The sequence below is a fragment of the Micromesistius poutassou genome (assembly GCF_964030765.1).
Source record: "Micromesistius poutassou genome assembly, chromosome: 2".
Classification (NCBI taxonomy): Eukaryota; Metazoa; Chordata; class Actinopteri; order Gadiformes; family Gadidae; genus Micromesistius; species Micromesistius poutassou.
This window is the reverse complement of record NC_140272.1, coordinates 22357375-22377329: the sequence shown is the minus strand read 5'-3', so window position 1 is coordinate 22377329 and position 19955 is coordinate 22357375. Positions and strand designations below refer to the sequence as shown.

General features: G+C 43.8%; 2 protein-coding genes across 4 annotated transcripts in view; one reads left to right on the top strand and one right to left on the bottom strand.

Moving 5' to 3' along the window:
* LOC311338262 (uncharacterized protein) overlaps window positions 1–19955 on the top strand; it is a gene marked incomplete at both ends in the record, with an annotated part of 195904 nt that overhangs the window by 66900 nt on the left and 109049 nt on the right.
* Window positions 9486–16990, bottom strand: LOC311338457 (DNA damage-regulated autophagy modulator protein 2-like). 3 transcript variants are annotated; one of them, XR_014633159.1, is made up of 9 exons: window positions 16877–16990; window positions 15893–16100; window positions 15713–15780; window positions 15449–15591; window positions 13490–13667; window positions 12914–12996; window positions 12723–12815; window positions 9856–12498; window positions 9486–9740 (listed from the first exon to the last, which is right to left on the bottom strand). XR_014633159.1 is itself a non-coding variant. In XM_084463733.1 (8 exons), the coding sequence occupies exons 2-8, from the start codon at window positions 16021–16023 to the stop codon at window positions 12382–12384; spliced, it is 813 nt and encodes a 270-aa protein (XP_084319859.1). In that variant the 5' UTR covers window positions 16024–16100; window positions 16877–16990; the 3' UTR covers window positions 9486–12381. The 3 variants fall into 3 exon arrangements, 2 of the variants coding, with proteins under 2 accessions (XP_084319859.1, XP_084319860.1); XM_084463733.1 differs by having other exon boundaries at window positions 9486–12498; XM_084463734.1 differs by lacking the exon at window positions 16877–16990 and adding an exon at window positions 16511–16778 and having other exon boundaries at window positions 9486–12498.

The window sequence follows — 19955 nt, the reverse complement described above, 5'->3', positions numbered from 1 at the left end:
CAAATCAACATTAGACAAGGTAATCATTTTGTCATCTGTCATCATGGTCATATTCTGACTTTGGATGGTAACACCATTTTAAGGCATCATAATCATATAAATCTTGAACCTGGATCTATCTTTTATCACATTTTGGCATTTATCTAATGCATATACATGAGCACTGCCATAATGGCTGCTTACTACTTGTCATGTTCAAGCTTCGTTATTAGGGATGCTCTCCAATTCATCATTCATTCTCAACCAGTAGATTGTTATTTGCGACCTTGAATAACCTTAAATATCCAGTGTTGGGCAGTAGCATCGCCGCTTACAGCGGCACTAGTAACTAACTACAATTCTCAGTAGCTTGGCGGTAACGTCACTATTTCCTGAATCAAGTAACTTTTCAGTAGCTTAACTCTTTTATTGATCAAGTAGCGTGGTAACGACCACAGAAGCTATTTTTTATATGGCTTAACACAGTGGAGAAGCAGTTTGTAGTCTAGAAAATAAATTATATTACTGTTACAACCCGGCTCGGAAGGGGAAAGGGAAGCAACATAAGTTGTTTTTTTGGTAAATTAGGGTTATTTATTTGAAAAGAGTTTAACTAAGGATTTCCACTAATCAGAAACAGGCAAGTGGGTGATGTGTAAACCACTGAAAACAATATAACCAAAACCCAGATTCGGGGCTAACAGCTAAAACAAAAGCATGAAACAAAAATCCCTCTTGTTACTGAAAACCAAACACAAAGAGCACAGCACCCCTAAACCTAGTGAGGCTAACACAAAGTGACTACAGGTGTGCAAACATAGTCAGCAACAAAATTAAGTCCTGGCCCAGTTCCTGAAAGGAGGTCACAAAACAACCACACAGAGTCTATTGACTAGCAGCACGGCTAACACAATCCTACTCAAACACAGTCAACCTAATCACAAGAAGTAGCAACAAGGCAAGCTGATCATCGGAATGAGAGCTGCCCCAAGCAGCCGCCCTGCAGCCTATTTGAAGGGGGAGCGTCTTGCTGGCAGCTTCTGGATTGGAGGAACCGGTGGAGCGCCGAGCCAATCAGTATCACTGGTATCGGGAATGGAGGAGGTGAAGGAATGCTGCTCCAATGGGCGACCAACAGGAAATGGGTGGGGCTGGCAGTGGCCAGACCAGCTCCTCAGCAGGGAACCGCACGGCCTGATTAGCATACCACTGCAAACAGTCGTTACACACAAACAAACAGCGGTGGCCGTAACAATTATCCACAACACAAGCACTCAAGATTGTTTGAAACGGGAACACACTCCTCTGCAAGTCCGCATACAGCGACAATCCCTTTATCCTCCATGTCGCGGTTCAATCTGGACTTCAGAGAGTCAAAGCCAAAGTTCCTTTACCCCAATTCCTTCTCCACCATGGCCGAGATAACCCCCACTACATGTCTTTACTTGTTGTGGAAGTACCAGAGAGTCGGAGAACCCGAAGCAGTCTTTAAGATTCATAATATCAGAGAATATCCCTGTCAGTTCGGCCGCGGCGCAATGAATGAATAAAGATCGTAAACACGTCAGCAGAAAAAAATATATTTTGAGTTGACTGTTTTGATGGTTAGGTTATCTGCAGGCCTGCAAGGTTAATATTACCCTGGGACGTAGTAGTTGTTGAAACTAAGGGCTTACTTTGAGGCCTTTAGAAGGCTCTTAGTGCTTGCCAGAACTCCTGGTATTATTTATTTTATTGTTTTATTGTTTTTTTATTTTAATGATATTTTTATTATCATTATTATTTCTCTAACACCCAATGAAACTGCAACCCAATTAAGTTTCAATAAATGTGTTGTTACTTTTCTTTAGAAAATTCAGTCTGCTTTTCTGACAAAAGGGGTGGGATATATTCTAATATATTTCTTGCACATTCACTACATTGGCCACATCACCTTAGCTGCCCTGCAGTAATTCCCAGTTAACAGATGGGTTAGTGCTCGCGTTACAGTAACTTCTGTGTAGTGAAGCTTCATTCATGGCAGAGTAACTGGTAGCTTAGCTCACTACATTTTCAAAGTAGCTTGCCCAACACTGTAAATATCCCTGAAATAGCTGAGATATACAGAAATTACAGAAATGATCATGATACAGCATTTAGCTCCATTCAGCCCCGTAGCTCTCCCTCTCTATAGTTGCAAGACTGAATCAAGGTACGTATACCACATGAAAAATATAATAGCTTCTCTTTCTATTAAACTGATAAAGAGGATTGTAGTGACAAGAACGCGCCACCAGAGGTCAGTCTAACCACAGGTGGAACCGCCAGAGGTCAGTCTACTCGTGGAACCAACAGAGGTCAGTCTGGCTACTGGTGGAACCACCAGAGGTCGGTCTACTGGTGGAACCCCCAGAGGTCAGTCTAGCTACTGGTGGAACCACCAGAGGTCGGTCGTCTGGTGTAGCTACTGGTGGAACCGGCAGCTGAATGGAGAAAGATGGCGACTGTGAGTGTTTTTCTGGATCCCTTCTGTACTTTGGTACAGAAGGGATACCTGGATACCTTCTGTACTTTGGTAAGGTATGTGAGGGGAGGTTGAGAAAATAAATAAGTTAGTGGTTTCCTTTACATTGTACACATTGTGCAGTGTTAACTCATTTTGATAACATTGCATTCTTAGAGTCAGGTAGGTCTTTGATCATTTATTTTGAGACATAGAAGAGAGCCAGGCCTTGTTTTGTTACACAGATTTTTGTTTGTTTTGTTCTGTTTTTGTTTTGGCACAACCACATTGTTAGGACAGAGGTCAAAAAGTTTAAAATGGAAATTAATTTAATTCATTTAAGTAATTTTGAACAGAGGGCAGCACTGAGGTGAGGACATATTCCTGCTCAAATCGTCTGACCATCACAAACAGGGCTCGGGGCATTGCTTTTCAGGAGGAGACCACAGTTTGGCATCGACAACCATCATTCTGACTTGATGTCATTGGTTGAGTCTGTTTTTCACAAGATAAAGGCTGCACCACATCGCCAAACTCGCCTCTCTTGAACTGCAGAAAGGGAGCACGAGAAGAAAGCTCTGCAAAACAGTCCTCTTTCAGGGGTTTTAGCTCATATATCATTAGCTCAAAAACTTTTATGTACTTATATATAGATATCTAATGTATTCATATATGGTTTATGTAGGCTATGTGTGTATAGTTATAGTTATATTAATTGTTTCTTCAACTTATTAGAATAGCTGAATTTACTGCCCCTGTTTCTGTATTCTTCTCTATCATATTTATAGTGTGTGATTTGCTAAATACCTATCATAGCCTACATCACCAGACGTGACCAGGGTGACCAGACATCCCCGTTTTTGGTTGCCTGTCCCTGGCTAAATACAGAAAAAACGACCTGTCCCCGTTGTTTTTGAAGACACAACATTAGGTTTTTCAATCAGATTGCTAGTCAAACTGGAAATTTCCCCCTTTTCTGGGATTATGTTCCCAGTTTTGATTTATATCATATATCAGAATATTATTTTGCTGTTAAGGCACTATGAATTTTAAAACAAGCCGAGCCGTGTGTCCAGTATCATGGCTACATGTATGACCTTTGCAGCAAAAGAACCCGTGTGAAAATCAGTTTGGTATTCAGTGAGGTTTCATTGATTAATACACTCAGTGGAGCGGTCGACCGGTCCAAGATGGCGGCCCCTGCGGCTCATCACTGCCAGTAGGCGGTAGCAGTCGATGTGGCGTCTACTCTTTATTATGTCTATGATGTTAACTATACTGACTAGATATCGCCTGAGCTGCGCTGTTCAATGAAACGTATGCGTCAATGCCGCCGCCATCTTGCCGCAGAGTAACCACCCAACTGAATAAATGAACGTGCGATGGGGCAGAGGTCCTTTCCCAGTCAGAATCACTCTAAATCACCTCCTTTTTAAGCAATCTTCAAGCGGTTGGTTTCTGACATACGTCAGACGTGTGTTCATGGTAAGGTAAGTTCAGGCAGGCCAAGTACAGGTTCGCCAAAGCGGTGAAGGAGGCGAAACATCACTACGCGGAGAGAATGCAGCAGCAGCTGTCGAAAGGGAATCCCTCCTCCGTCTGGAAAGGCCTCAAGAAGATCACCAGATACAGACCTAAGTCCCCCCAGACGCCCGACAGCCTGCCCCTCGCCAACAAGTAGGTAGGTATGAGTAGGTTTGAGAAGGAGTTCCCCCCGGCCACCACCCTCCACCCCCCCCCGGGTCACAACCACCCCTGCACCCCCCTGCTACTCCTCCCCTCCCTCCCCCACCTCTCCTTCCCCTCCCCTTGTTCCCTCCTCCTCACCCCCCCCCCCCTCTCTGTCACAGAGAGGTAGATGAAACCTCTGTTCATGAGTCAGAATCCCCGGAAGGCGGCCAGCCCGGATTCCGTCTCTCCCTCCGCCCTGAAGCACTGTGCCGACCAGCTGGCCCGGTGTTTACCCACATCTTTAACGCCTCACTGGAGCTGTGTCTTGTCCCAGCATGCTTCAAGGCTTCTATATCATCATCCCCATCCCCAAAAAGGCCGGGGTCACAGGCCTGAATGACTACCGACCCGTCGCCCTTACCTCTGTTGTCAGGTGCTGGAGCGCCTTGTCCTGGGCCCACCTGAAGTCCATTACAGATCCTGTACTGGACCCCCTGCAGTTCGCGTACAGAGCCGAGAGATCCACGGACGACGCGGTGAACATGGCTCTGCACTACGTGTTGGAACATCTGGACACTGCAGGGAACTACACCAGGATCCTGTTTGTGGAGTTCGGCCTTTAAAACTATCCTTCCTCTCACCCTGGAGTGCCAGCTATCCCTGCTGCAGATGCCGGTTCCCACCTGCAGGTGGATTAGCGACTTCCTGACCAACAGGTCTCAGCTGGTGAAGCTGGGGAAGAGCATATCCAGCTTCTCCAGGTCCACCAGCACTGGCTCTCCGCAGGGCTGCATCCTGTCTCCCACTCTGTTCTCCCTGTACACCAACAGCTGCACCTCCCTCCACCCGTCGGTCAAGGTCCTGAATTTCGAAGACGTCACCACCCTGGTAGGCCTCAACTCCAGGGGGGACGAGTCTGCATCCAGGAGGGAGATCGAGCCGGTGCAGCGGCAACAACTTGGAGCTCAACACACTGAAGACAGTGGAGATGGTGGTGGACTTCAGGAGGAAGGCAGCTCCGCCCCCTCCCATCATGCTGGGGGAAACCCCGGTGGCCTCCGTGGAGTCTTGCCGCTTCCTAGGCCTGACCATCTCTCGGGACTTGAGGTGGGAACTGAACACCATGGCCCTCACGAAGAAGGCCCAACAGTTCTTCCTCCGGCAGCTCAAGAAATTCGGGCTGCCGAGGACCACGATGACCCAGTTTTACACCGCCATCATCGAGTCCATCCTTACCCACTCCATCATCACCCGGTTCCCTGCTGCAGTGGCCAAGGACCAGGCCAAGCCGCAGCGGGTGATTCGATCACCGGAGAGGGTGATCGGCACTCCCTTGCCCTCCCTCAAGTCCCTCCACGACACCAGGGCTCTGAGGAGGGCAAGAAAGATCACAGCCTCTTCACCCTGCTTCCCTCTGCGACTGCTAAAAACTGTGAAGACTCGCCATTGACTCGGTTTTTTCCCCTTCAGCCGCCAGGCTGATCAACAACTCTGCCCCCCCGCAGTGATATTTGACCAGGACCAGTGACGGACTGGACGGTCTGGCATTCAGGCAGATGCCAGAAGGGCCACGGCCTCTCGTGGGCCGTTTGGGCCGGCCAATCACGGAGCGGCATGCTTGTCGGGTTCACGTGGCCCCACATTATCTCTCGGCCCACTACAGTGACGGACTGGGATTAAAAAACGGCCCTGGCATTTTCACCCACCAGCGGCCCACACGGGGGCACACGCATGCGTGTGCACGTGCCCGCTACACAGATATAACTTCACACGCACGGAAATAACACACACTTTTGTAGCCCCATTGGTGATGAACTCTAACTATAATATGCATAAAGACTGCACCAAAAACATGGATATATCAATGCACAACTCCAAAAAAAAAAAAAAGCCTAGAATAGATCTTCAGAGCAGCCACTCCATAATACAAACGTGTCTTAATTAACGTCATGCCATTAACAAGGTGCAAAGGAGCTTGCTCTTCTCCGTAACCCTGTCTATCACGTCATCAGCATCCAAGTTCATTAGGACCTCTTTCTCTGTCGCCATCAGCATAAAGGCCTCCAAATGATCCTGTGACAATCGTGTCCTTAGGCGATTCTTGATCAATTTAAGAGTGGAAAAACGCATGCCACTTGAGTAGGCTACATGACAGTGTTAGTAGGAATTTATATGCCAACCATATATTGTTGTAGGCACAGGTGAAGAGGTTTAACTGCTGGAGAAGTGTTATGTTATTTTTAATCCAGGAAAGGCCGCCGAGACAGGATCGCTTTTAACTCACTTTATTTGGTAAAGGTTTTGGTCTATTGTCTATCGTCTATGAAACAAAAGGAGAGGAATGGTATATAACACGCGCGGAGCGTCTCTAAGCTTGATATCTAGGATACGCCGCCCGAGAGATTCTGGCCTCCTTCCGCTCAGTTGTTGCTTTTTATAAACAGGTGAAAGTAGACTTCTTCTACGACTCTAAAAACTTGCTCACTTCCTCTGTGTGTCCGTTGTTGCCCCTATGTGTAAATGTTGTAACTTTGTTAAATGTGCTCAGTACTGCCCTCTGAGGTTGTGTGAGAGTATTACCGCCTAATTTGTCAAACGTGCTCAGTGTTGCCCTCTGGTGATTGTGAGGGGAAATTACCTCTCAACTATGCTCGGTGCTGCTTCATGTGGCAATGTGAGAGTATTACAACTAAAATGTATCACACGAGAATATTATGAAATATGAAATATGTTACAGAAGGAAATTGAAACAGATTACACAATGCAGGTAGCACATTTCTTGCTCACCAGGTTTATTTCTGTAGTAGCCTATCTTCCTCTATCTCCGCGGCATCATCAAATTCCGACGCTCTGACGTCTCTCTGTGTACTCGTTTAGAGGAGACTTTCATTGTCAGCCAACAGTAATCTACTTCTCTCCTTCTGTCGCTGAATTCCTCAATTCATAGTTTAACCTCAGCAGACTCTTCCAACAACCCCCTAACACGCAGATGCGGTCTGATTCGGTTTTGAAATTCCCAGAAGTCATTGCTTCATATAACTTTTGTAAACCAATAATAAAATTAAAAATACAGGCAGATTTGTTGTATTTCAATTTCAAACAATGCACTTTTTAAACATCTGATTGAATAAGGCTACAAAAGGATGTAGACCGATGTAAATATTGAGGGCAACCATGACTGTGTAGTAGAGACTCATATCTGGTATAAATACTGATCAGTTTCCAAGTGTGTGGTATGGCTAGGGATTTAGAGATAAATGGCTGACTTGAAGCCGTTTAACACTATTAATGCTTGATAGTGGACTGGACGGTCTGGCATTCAGGCTAGTGGTGGCTCGTTCGCGAACAAATCAGTTCGAACTAACGACTCTTTAAAACGAACAAACCGAACTGATTCGCCACTCTCGTTCGTCGTCGTTCATCTCGTTCGTTCTCCGAGACTCGATTCCCAGCTCCAGTCCGCTGACTCGAGAGTCGCCGTTCGTTCACTGACTGTATTTAGCGGTGAAGACTCGAGGACTGAGAAGTCACGAGAGTCAGCAACAACATCCCGATTACGAACATGAAGCGCTCCTCAGCTAAAAGGAACTTAGTTAATGTTGTGTTAATTGATGACCGTTTGCACGATCGTGATTCGTTTGAGAATGAGAACGAGGGAGGAGCTGAGTCTGACCGACTCGGCTGAGAACGTGCATTCGCGATTCGTTTGAACGAGAACGAGGGAGGAGCCGAGTCTGACCGACTCAGTGACTGAGAATCATGATTCACCGCTACCAGAAATGCGAATGAACGAACGAACGAATGAACGACTCTTCATGGCGAACTGACCAACGCAAACTGATTCTTTCAAACAAATCATGAAATCCACCACTAATTCAGGCAGATCAGTCAATCAGATGCTTAAAAAGTGCATTGTTTGAAATTGAAATACAACAAATCTGCCTGTATTTTTTCTTTTATTATTGGTTTACAAAAGTTATATGAAGCAATGACTTCTGAGAATTTCAAAACCGAATCAGACCGCGTCTGCGTGTTAGGGGGTTGTTGGAAGAGTCTGCTGAGGTTAAACTATGAATTGAGGAATTCAGCGACAGAAGGAGAGAAGGAGATTACTGTTGGCTGACAATGAAAGTCTCCTCCAAACGAGTACACAGAGAGACGTCAGAGCGTCGGAATTTGATGATGATGCCGCGGAGATAGAGGAAGATAGGCTACTACAGAAATAAACCTGGTGAGCAAGAAATGTGCTACCTGCATTGTGTAATCTGTTGCAATTTCCTTCTCCAGCAGTTAAACCTCTTCACCTGTGCCTACAACAATATATGGTTGGCATATAAATTCCTACTAACACTGTCAAGGACACGATTGTCATAGGATAATTTGGAGGCCTTTATGCTGATGGCGACAGAGAAAGAGGTCCTAATGAACTTGGATGCTGATGACGTGATAGACAGGGTTGCGGAGAAGAGCAAGCTCCTTCGCACCTTGTTAATGGCATGACGTTAATTAAGACACGTTTGTATCATGGAGTGGCTGCTCTGAAGATCTATTCTAGGCTTTTTTTTTTTCCATGTTTTTGGTGCAGTCTTTATGCATATTATAGATAGAGTTCATCACCAATGGGGCTACAAAAGTGTTATTTCCGTGCGTGTGAAGTTATATCTGTGTAGCGGGCACGTGCACGCGCGTGCGTGCGCCCCCGTGTGGGCCGCTGGTGGGTGAAAATGCCAGGGCCGTTTTTTAATCCCAGTCCGTCACTGACCAGGACTGATATTCACACTGGTCTGGTCTATCTATTATTTCTTTCATCACCCATTGCATTGTCTTTTTTTTTTGTTTGTTTTTGTCCGTTATGTATTCTGTTTCTGTCCTTGTCGTGTTGCACTATATTTATTGATCACACACACTGGAACACTGAGACAAATCCCTATTAGGTGCTACATATGATGTGCTCCCATCTCCCCAGAACTTAAATCAGTGGTTTGGTGAGGATGAGACATGCACACTATGTTCCTGTGTGTGCAGCCTCCGCCATATCCTATCAGGGTGCAAGGTCAGTCTCTCCCAGGGGCGGTATACGTGGCGTCACAACCAGATATTGAAATGTTTGTGTGTGTGATACTACAGAGCTAATTAAGGTACCCTACTTTAGGGTCGTAGGGTAATTGACATTGATGGATCTTTCTTTGACGTAAGTTGCTCCCCACCAGCCTGTCTCTCTGCCAGGTGCCTGGCCACCCTGGTCTGAAGTAGGAGCAGGAACAGCGCCAAGATCTTCTGTCCCGGGGCTCAAGAGATGGAAGTTGCTAGTTGTTTCAGTGAAAGCAGATATGACATACACAACACATTTGATACAAAAGTCGTTTTAATTGAATTCGCCCAAACAATAATCAACAAAATAGCTATAAGCCTAATGCAAGTGACCAAAAGGGAACGACAAACATCTTTCACATTCAAAGGGTAAACACTCCAGCCCCTGACAGTGCTCATTCTTTCAGCAATAACACCACACATAATGCGGTGACATGAAGTGCATTTATTCCATATACGTATTCAGACAACTGCGTTGATTTCAGCTTTTCTCCCAACACACAAACGCACTCAGCACCTAAGGAGGAATCAACAGACAAGCTACGGCTGAGTTTGGTTGCTTCTGTGACTTGTTTGCTAATTGACCAAGCCTTCTTAAAACACAATTCCTCGTCACCGGATAGAGTGCGTACCATTAAGGCCCAGTCCTGACTGCAGCGACGCGGGTTTGATACCTGCCTGTGGTCCTTTGCTGCATGTCACCCCCTCTCGCCCATACCGTCCCGTCTCTCACTCTACAATAAAAAGGATAAAACCTTAAAAACAATTTTCAAAATTACCCTATTTAAAAAAAAAAACACAGTTCCTTAGTCACTGATAAAAGTCCTGCTGTCACTTCCGAGTTGCAGGCTTTGGTTTAGGAGAGAGAACGGTGCTTCACCGTAGCAGACCTACACGGGTAGATTAGAGTTTGTGTAACGGTTATCCTCCCAGTTACAAGAGGTGTTAGATCAATCCCTTTGACTGCAGCTCAGAACCTAGGGCCCTTTTTCAGAAAAAGGGTCGTATGTTCCCCATTTTTACCAAAAAGGGTCCCGTGTTCCCAGGTCGCAATACACACCGGGGAACATATCATGTTCCCAGCAATTCCTTAACGAGTCCTAATAATATTTAGAAAGGGCTTATTTTTTTCCCACCATAATTGCCGAATTGCATGACATGCCTTCGCTGATTTAATTCAGCATTTTGCTACGGTAGATCACAGGCCATGTGACGCGCATATCCAAATATGATGAGATTAGGCTGTGAATTGTTGTATCTTGTATCTTATCTATCAATCATTACCGTAGGCTCTCCGCATGGCCAGCAGGCCTACCGTCGCATGTTTCTTTTGCAGTAAGCTACAGGCTAGGCCCAAAAGTTCAATTTGCACAGCACCGGACACTTCAGCTGCTTTCTAGTTCAGTTCATTTTTTGCTTTTTAAATCTAGGACTACACTCATGTTTGTATATTCCTAATCATATTGCCTTGCATCGAGGCTTAGCTTTTTCCTTCTATTATCTCACGTGTTCTCCATTGTATTGTGCACCCTTCAAACCAAATCTCGTTATACATGCACCTGTATAACGACAATAACGTTTGATTTAATATATCTGTTTCAGATATAAGTGCTGTACGAAATACATAAATATTGAAATCTTTTTCAGATATAAAGTGCTATACAAATATATAAATAATAGGCTACATCAAGGCCAAACAAGAACCCAGCTACCTTCATTGGAAAGAAACAAAGCGACCAATAACCACGTCTGTTAAGCCAATTTTTTTCTTCTCCATTTTATTATTTAGATTGAGATTTAGATATTTATTATTGTTTATTTATTTATTATTATTGTTTATTTATTAGTATTGTGTATTTATGGTTTATTCAGTTTAGTTCATTTAAACTGTCCAAACGGGACAAAAACAAAAGCCAATTTACAGCCTAACCTCTCCTCATCTAGGCCTACTTGGATATGCGTGTCAAATGGCCTGTAGGCCTAGTTGCCCTGGAATTCGGCACTGATGGTGGAAAAAATAACAGAACCCCTTTTTCAAAAACAGGGTCCTATGTTCCCCGGTCACATACAAAGTGGGAAACATAGGAACCTTTTTGGGAAAAGTGGGGAACATAGGACCCTTTCTTTTCTTTTTAAAACAGGGTCCTATGTTCCCCGGTCACATACAAAGCGGTGAACATAGGACCCGGGGAACATAGGTACGCTCCCCTCAGAACCGGGTTCAAAATCAAGCTCATTCCTTTGAGCACTGCTCCTACGGTCCAAGAGAACAACCCTCCTATGTCCTTTCCTCACCACTTTGCCCTGACCTCAATGGACCTGGGAAGAGACAGCCGCGGTGCTGAGAGAATCCCAGTGCACTGACACAAGGCTACGTCGTTATGGGATGGCTGGTGTTCTGGACGGGGGTCGGCCACGCTGAACTACAATGTCCTGAAAGCTCCTTTTCATGTGAGGGTTGTTGAGACACAAGATTGTAGTTAGTCTACAAACACACTGGATGTTCAGGGCTGAGCTTATTGGGCTACCTGTAATCATTATCAGCTGCTTCTGTCTGAGTATGCTACGTGGAGGGTCAGAGGTGCAACACAGGTTCCCTAAGCGGTGTGGAAAAGAAAACTGAAAGCAGGAAAACATTGGAAATCTTTGGAAAATAATTAAAAGTGTGAACAGGCTACAGTCGCTCTGCCAATGGAAGTCAAAGTGGCTAAGAGAGCAAACGCTAAACCAGTGAACTCCCCTTCTAGACGCACAAGGATGAATGAAACAAAATTCATCCTTTAAATTAAAAGGAATTAAACAACCGGATATACAGATATCTCAGCATATGTCTTTAAGTTTGGAAAAACAGCATTTTGGAAATATCTTCTGAAAAAAAAAAATATATATATTGCATTGGGTAACCCCAAAGTTCTGGGCCAGCAGCCCGAAGCTTGCATCAAAACATTTAAGGAAGTCATTCACAAGATTTAAGTAGTCACAATACAGCTGCCCATTGTATAGTAAAATGTAGATCTGTACATTTGAGTTTAGGCTAAAGTCTATATTCCAATATAAAAACATTTTAAAAACATGCAATCTGGTTTATGACATTGGGCGGTTAGCATTGTAATGTTTAAATGCTTGATATTCCAAGAAAAGTTATAATTCAAAGTATCTCAAATACTTCCTGCTAATAGTGCAGAGGCTTCTGCCCGGTTGGCTGCCGGGGCGTCCTGGAGAGAGTCATACAGATGATAACTCTGTAGATCAATCTCTGCACGCAGATTTATTTTCTAAAAAGAAAAAAAAAAAAGATTAGTTTAAATTGTTTGTCTTAAGAAGTTTAATGACATGGACATCCATGATTTTCTATAATAGATTAATAAATGAAGTTAGAATTGAAACGTCATTAATATAATTCTGTGCTGCAAATCATTGCTTTTTAAATCTTTTGGCAGGTGATGAAGCACGGTTAACTCATGACCGTCTTCATAAAGGGGGTGGAGGGGTGGTTTACCTGGAAGTCTCTGATGTAGGTGAAAAAGAAGCTGACAAAGGCAAAAGCAAGGGACCATTCAGAGATGGTGCTGATGATGTGAGCAGTGTAGCCCTGAAAGACAGCAGACATTAGTACAGAAGCAGACATGTTTAAGTGCCGGGGAATAAAGCAGTCTGTTGGATGGATGTCTGTGATGCAGAATGACTGACTGTCTCTCCTGGGATCCAGTGTAGCTTGTGAGCTACATCAACTCCAGGCAAACTGCTGTACATGATAACAGATGAAACAAACACTGCAAGTGTAACATCAAGGAACACAACGGGATGTCCAGGATCTAGCAAAACAAGTATACATCGTATCTCAATAATAAATGCGGCATCAGTCGCAACATTCAATATCATTCTTGCATTATCGAGGACCTTTCGCACTTGTGCGTGATTCATCAGTTATCTTTAAAGAAGACATCCATGGGAAAAGGGTCTTTTTTTTATTTCCTGAAACCCTGAGCCCTGCAACTATTAATGTTCTCGTAGCGAGATGTTATGCTGATGATCAGATGCAAGGCTACTTGAGGCCAATACATTTAGATGAATGAAAGCGATGGCTTTCTGCTCACTCTATTGTCAGTGAAACAAATACAAGTGGAAAATGTGGAGAGAAGATTCTTTGCTCCACTATTACGAGAGTCAACCCACCGTTTCTTTGGGTTGACTCCCTTGACAGAATCCTAGGTACTAAACCCATAGCTGATCCATTTAAAGAGTTCAATGCAGAATCAAGGATACTGATGATGATACTGGTTATGGTCCACACTCCAATGCTGAGACGGACCATGAAGACGGTCTTGCTGTGCACGTGAGGCTGCATGTGGTAGGAGAGCAGAGTCTGGCTCCCAATGTACATAGCCCCCACGCCGAAGGTCATCACAGCCCCCACGATGTGCATGGAGAACAGAGTGGTTTTCTGAAACAAAGACAGTTTGCATTGAGAGCTTTACAATCCTGCACATTTCAGAACAAAAACGGTTTGTGAATCCTTACAGAGAAAACTATATCGGGGGGGGCAAACTTGGGGACGACTGGGCACAACAGTAAGCATGATGGCTGACTCACGCTCATCCCTTCTGAATGTGAAAACATCACCACATCTCAAAGCCAATTAAAACGGTCGTACGCGCCACGGTTGTTCTCCATGAACTAGACAGGGCGCTAAACCGGGTGTTGTGTCAACACGTTTCATTTCAATCCACCACAGATTAAACTTGTTGATCTGAGTTGATCATTAGGACATCGTGTTTTTTACCCATTTGTTTTACATTGCGTAGGCTACTCTGGCTGTACTGTGTAGCGTTGGTACATGATATATTTTCTAAGATAATGGGAATGGAAGAGTGAGCCTTTATTTGCAGATTGAAGGACAAACACTGTTGGAGGTAGAAGACAAGTGGTCAGATGAAATGGTTTCATTGCAGGAACCAACGAAATGGTTTCGTTGCAAAAGATAATGATCATGGAGATCCTATGTTTACTTCTGTTTTGAAGTGAATGACACTCCATCCAGTCTACATTGTAGACAGACCAAAATACCAAAATACAGACCAATAACCAAACTAGTAGCCTGATCCACACAGGAACGTCCGACAGCAACGTGGCTGCTCAGCGGCGCCAGAGAGTAGAGGCACACAGCGAATTTCTAACCTGATATCTATTTTGCATTTACAGTAATGGTTTGTTGTTAAGGTTTTATTTTTGAGGCGATGTCTCGTATTATTTTTATTTTTATTGTTCTAGTACTCATCCTTTCTCAAATAAAGTGGGATGGGATTTTTTTTGAGGCGTTGAGCTATTTTGCTCGGGTGCAAAATATCACTAGGTCCACGTGTTTCTCACCGCCGCAGTGGGAGGGCGACTGGTCCATTGAATGTATAATAAGGTTCTGGTTCTGTGTGGAAATACTGGTTACACTGGTCAGTATGCTCTTCTTCAGTGTTTGCTAGCTGGGGCTGACTTCACTAGAGGCTTGGTTTGAAACTACTAGTTCTACAAAGTACCGCCATCTTCTGGCCAAAAGACCACAATGCACCAAAAATAAATTTAAGCTGAGCGGATTGTTATTTTACCTTCCTCAATTCATTCTCTTTGGCGGTCTGGATTTTGAAAACCCATCAGTGGCTAGGAGTGTTTACCGCACGTTGATGCACCAGTGGTCACCATAGTTACCGGGGTGTTGTTCTGCTACTCTGCTTGGGCAGAGCCGTCTAATCCTGATTAGATGATTGAAAACGGTTTAACTCGGCCGCACCTCCAGAGAGGTCACATCTATGAGTATGACTTGTGGGCCCAGGGGAGAATTCATTAATATGCTAATGTGAAAATACATATAATTTTCTTGGGGTAGGGATGGAGGACCCCACTCCCAACCACTCCTGTGGTATACCACCATCCACCGTCATGGCCTACAGTAGCCAGACTTCATGTGCTGTGGTTAAAATAGCCTCTACTCAATTTTAATGTCTCCTTCATGAATAAGGAATAGTGGATATCACTCAAATGGGGGGCAAAACATAAAACATCGCTAACAAAGAAAACATTGTATATCCTTATAATAACTGCATCAAATGGGTCCGAAACATTCGGGGAGAGCACCAGCACCTATCGAACAACACAACCCGTTAGATTTGAAGGGCACTGCCATGCTGATGTGCACCGGTGTGCAGCCATGTAATATGCACAACTAGCGGTTACCTGAAAGTTTGCAACGACACACATGCCAGAGGAGCTGATGGCGCCCAGCACCAGGCCCAGCTTGTTCAGAGTGTGGAGGGACCGCTCCTCCGGGCCCAGGAGAGCCTGCACCTGCTTGTAGCGGACGTACGTGTTCGCTATGCCTGCAGTCACAGAAACAACCAACGTCACTTCCTCTGGAGAGCTGCATGACACAATTCAGTACAGGAAATGTTATGCACTTTTTGACGATGAAATGACGGAAGTAGCGTTGCTAGTCATTACCTAGGAACGCCGACACATCCAGCATTAGTCCAAAGACACACCTTTCAGGAGCGACCGTTCCAGTGTCACTGTCATACACAAGAAAGATGTTAGTTAAGCCGACATGATTCGCGCGCGCACACACACACACACGCACACACGCACACGCACACACACACACACAAACGTACAAATACTGACCTAATGTAGGGCACGAGAGGATCCACATGTCTCAAGGTCACAGCTGTGATATAGGCAAAGATGAAGGTGGCTGCGGTCCATGTTACCAGGGCAACGGGCAGGGCGCTGAGGCCCTGCTGGATCCACCACATGGCCGTCTGGCTCCGAATCACAGGACACCTCGACGGGGGTTCACCTTAAAGCAGTTGGGCTGATGAAATGTCAACACCTTCAGGGTTGGAGTAAAGTAGAAAAAGAAGAGGGGGGAGGGGGGGTTAATGACTTTGTATCACTATACTATATAAATGCATTTGAAAGGCATACATACATACATCTACCAACGCATATTACGTCAATACAGGGGGTAAATGGTAATGTCACGCAATAGTTACATTATTATAAGCCACATTATGACCCAACATTTTCATATTTCTGGTTCACATAGTGATCCCATTGAAAGCAATGAGGGAGAAAGTCAACAACGTTATCGTGTTTAACTCGTCGGTGTGGAGCTTGGTCGTTCTGTGCTCGTCATTCAAAGACGACACAACCTGGAATAATAAGACTAGTGATCAGAAATCACTGATCATACGATAATTAAACCCATCCATGACCGACGGGGCCTGGTAACTGTCCTACCGGGCATAGGAGAGAGGAAAGCCGGTCCGAACCGAGAGACGTATCGTCAAGGGTGGGCAGAGTCAGGGAATGTCTTTAAAAAGACATGTACGAACCGAGAGGAACAGGTGCAATTTAGAGATAAATACGTGCGCCAGTGAGGTAGATATCGTGTTGAGTCGCTATCAAGATAGAAAAAGAAGGAAGCGAAACTCCAGGCTGGTTTGGTATCACTTCCCTGACCGCTCACGGGACGCTCTGTGAGATCAGACTAATGAACAAACCTCATTAACTTCTGCTTACTTCAGAAAAAAACTCTTCGCTTTTATCGATCTTACGGTTCTAAGTAACGCAGCACAGCCCTAATTATGAGAGCTTGTACCTTACCCAGAGAGTCCAGCCATCTGGTCAGAATAGTGGACAAAACTTCATAACCTCACAGCCCTCTCATGTTCTCACATTCCTCTCATGTGTGTTTTTTTTCTCACTTGTTTTCTTCCTCTTTTCAACTGCTTCTTCTATTTCTTGGACGATTGTTCGCCGACATGATGCGCATTACCGCCCCGACCTGTCTGGAGGTCGGAACAGGAACTACTGGGCAAAATAATAACATGAACTATAATAGTTTGAGCTTCTACGGAGGAGGGAGACGCGTTATTCCTTTGATTGTGTTATTGTTAGTAGACCTTGTTGAGCTTCATGAGCGTTCAAATGTGTGACATGCATAATAATAGTTATTAGGAAGCCAATAGATTCTCATATTAAACATGAACATTTTAACAAGATTATGAATACGTTTTTCCATAATGTGAAAAAACATATACAATAGCCTGCAGGTTTCTAGCATTTACAACAAAATGTACTCTGCTATAAATAAAGCTATTCAAGAAATGATCAGGCATTGTCATGCCTGGGCCCCGGCGGCTGCAGCCCCGGATGTTTAAGAATAGCCCTGGATCTATATCTATCTATCTATCTATATCTATATCTATATATACCGCATGTGCTCGGTGCTGCCCCCTTGTGGCTATGGGAGGATATTACCTTTTAACTATAGTATGTGCTCGGTGCTGCTCCCTGTGGCTATGGGAGGATATTATGGCTGAAATATGTCATAGGTACCTGACAAGTGTGAGGGAGAAGCAGTGTGTGTGTGTGTGTGTGTGTGTGTGTGTGTGTGTGTGTGTGTGTGTGTGTGTGTGTGTGTGTGTGTGTGTGTGTGTGTGTGTGTGTGTGTGTGTCCCCCTTCCTCCTGTGTCATGGAATGTGTCCAGGAGGGAATAATTATGTTTTTTTTTTTTTTTAAGAAAGGTCAAGGATTGATAAGGTGTGAAATTACAATAGGGGATTAATAAGGAAGTTTTATACGTTTAGTAAGAGATGATGATAAATACATGTGAGTGAGATGTGTTGTAGTTTTGTGAAAGTGAATGCATAGTGAGAGATTTATTATTAATAGTAGTGCTGCCCAGTTCCTCGTCCTGTAAAGAGTTCAAGCTAAGCATTCCGTTTTACACAGTTTTCCCCCTCTAACTACTGGCTGCAGCCTTATAAATTAAATAGACATAATTTGGATGAATATTATGGATGTTGCCTTTAAATATAGGCTAGGCTACATTTAATACAGCATAGGCCTGGCTGCGTCAAACAATGAATCAGAGAAGGCTTCACAACCTTGCAGTCATGTCAATTGAAAATGACATAGCAGTGAAGCTTAGCCGTGACAGAGTAATTGATCGTTTTTCCACCCTTAAAAACAGAAGGTATACTTTGACGCTTCCACCCACAAAGTAGACATTAAGCTGTGAGCCATTGAAATACATACATAGTTACATAGTGACATTGAGTGCAAACATAGGGATAAGAATGGATAGTTGATCCAGTTGAATGGATCGTTTTGTTTATTGCTGCCTTCATGTCTTTTTTTTTTTTTTTTTTGTTGCCACTTTTTTCACATACTGTCTTATTTGGCAGAATAAATATTTGAGAAACATTCAGACTCCATTTGTTCTGTGTTGTCAAATTTCATTAGGGCTTGAACTAAGTACCAGTGACTAAACTAATTAAGAGATGCGTCACACCATTATCCTCTACAAATATCAGTGGTAGGCAGAAATAGGCCTAAACTTTATTTGGAAAGAGTGAGAGTTTATGTAACTAGCCTATATATTTTTTCATTTGCATTGATGGATACATTTACTAACCTATTTTCCTTGAACTCACCCCAATATGTAGACTTAAATAATACCAAATTTGTTTAGCTTATTTATATTTTTAAAAAGGAGGACATCCTGAAGACTCAGGAGAGGGAAGCAGGAGGTCTTAGGAGGCAGGTAAAGAAAAGAGGGTGAGACAGAAAACAGGCCTTGATAGATGCTCTGCTATACTCTCTACTGTCATAAATGATGAATTAAAGAAGCACTTTAAAGATGTGATGAAAAAATTTGGATAAACTGCTGGGGCTAAGCCCCCCCAGTCTCTAAATCCTAGTGACGTCCCTGATTGAACCATAATTGTAATTTGTTCATTTCTAAATTGATCACCTCTACTAATTGATATAAATCATCACCAAAATAAAAAATATTTGTATGTCAGCAAACAAAACAAGCTTCAACACTTTCGAGACATTACATATGTCATTTATGTATAGAATGAACAATTTTAGGCCCAACACTGACCCCTGGGGGACACCACAAGCAATGTCCAAACACATAGACAAACAATCACCCATTTTCACAAATTGTTGCCTGTTACTCAAGTAACTCCTCACCCAGTTGCCCACATTAACAATACCATTGTTTTTATTAATATGTCATGATTTATTGTGTCAAATGCTTTTTTTAGATCTATGAATATCCCTGATTGTTGTTTTTGGTCTATATATTTGTGATTTCTTCCACTGAATACTATATAAAAAAATAATATGATAAAGCCAATGATGAAGATCTATTTGCTCTGAATCCGTATTGATTTTCAGTGAGAAGTTTGTGTTTATCTATTGGGGCAACCCGGCCCTGACACAGCGGCCCTGGAAGCCCAGGGGGCAGGTGGTACATGCTGTCTACCTCCCATTTCCCCCAGAGGGCGCTGGGGACCGCATTAGCGGGGCACCTAGAGACTAGGCAGTAACAACTTGAAGGCAGCATGGGACGGTGTTAAAAGAATGACAGATTTGCATAAAACACAATACAAGCCAGTCCATATCCCAATGTATAAGCGTGATAGCGATTTATCTGAAGCATTAAACACTTTTTTTTTTTTCCCCACGTTTTGACATTAATGACTTTTCAGATCAACATAACAAATTAACTGATGAGTAAGCTCTGGTAAAGTCCACACCATTCTCAATTAAACAAGAAGATGTTAGGTCAGTAATTAAGAGAAATAAGGTCAATAAAAGTCCAGGACCAGATGGGATTACTGGGAGATTGTTAAAGTGCTTTCCAGAACAGCTCTGTGGGGTGTT

Bases quoted from the DNA above. Each gene is read 5' to 3' on its own strand.
- LOC311338457 (XM_084463733.1), bottom strand. From the start codon at position 16,023: ATGTGGTGGATCCAGCAGGGCCTCAGCGCCCTGCCCGTTGCCCTGGTA. The intron at 15,592-15,712 runs GTAATGACTAGC...CTGTGACTGCAG, and splicing joins GGATGTGTCGGCGTTCCTAG to GCATAGCGAACACGTACGTC. The intron at 12,816-12,913 runs GTCAGTCATTCT...GCTGTCTTTCAG, and splicing joins ACTGGATCCCAGGAGAGACA to GGCTACACTGCTCACATCAT.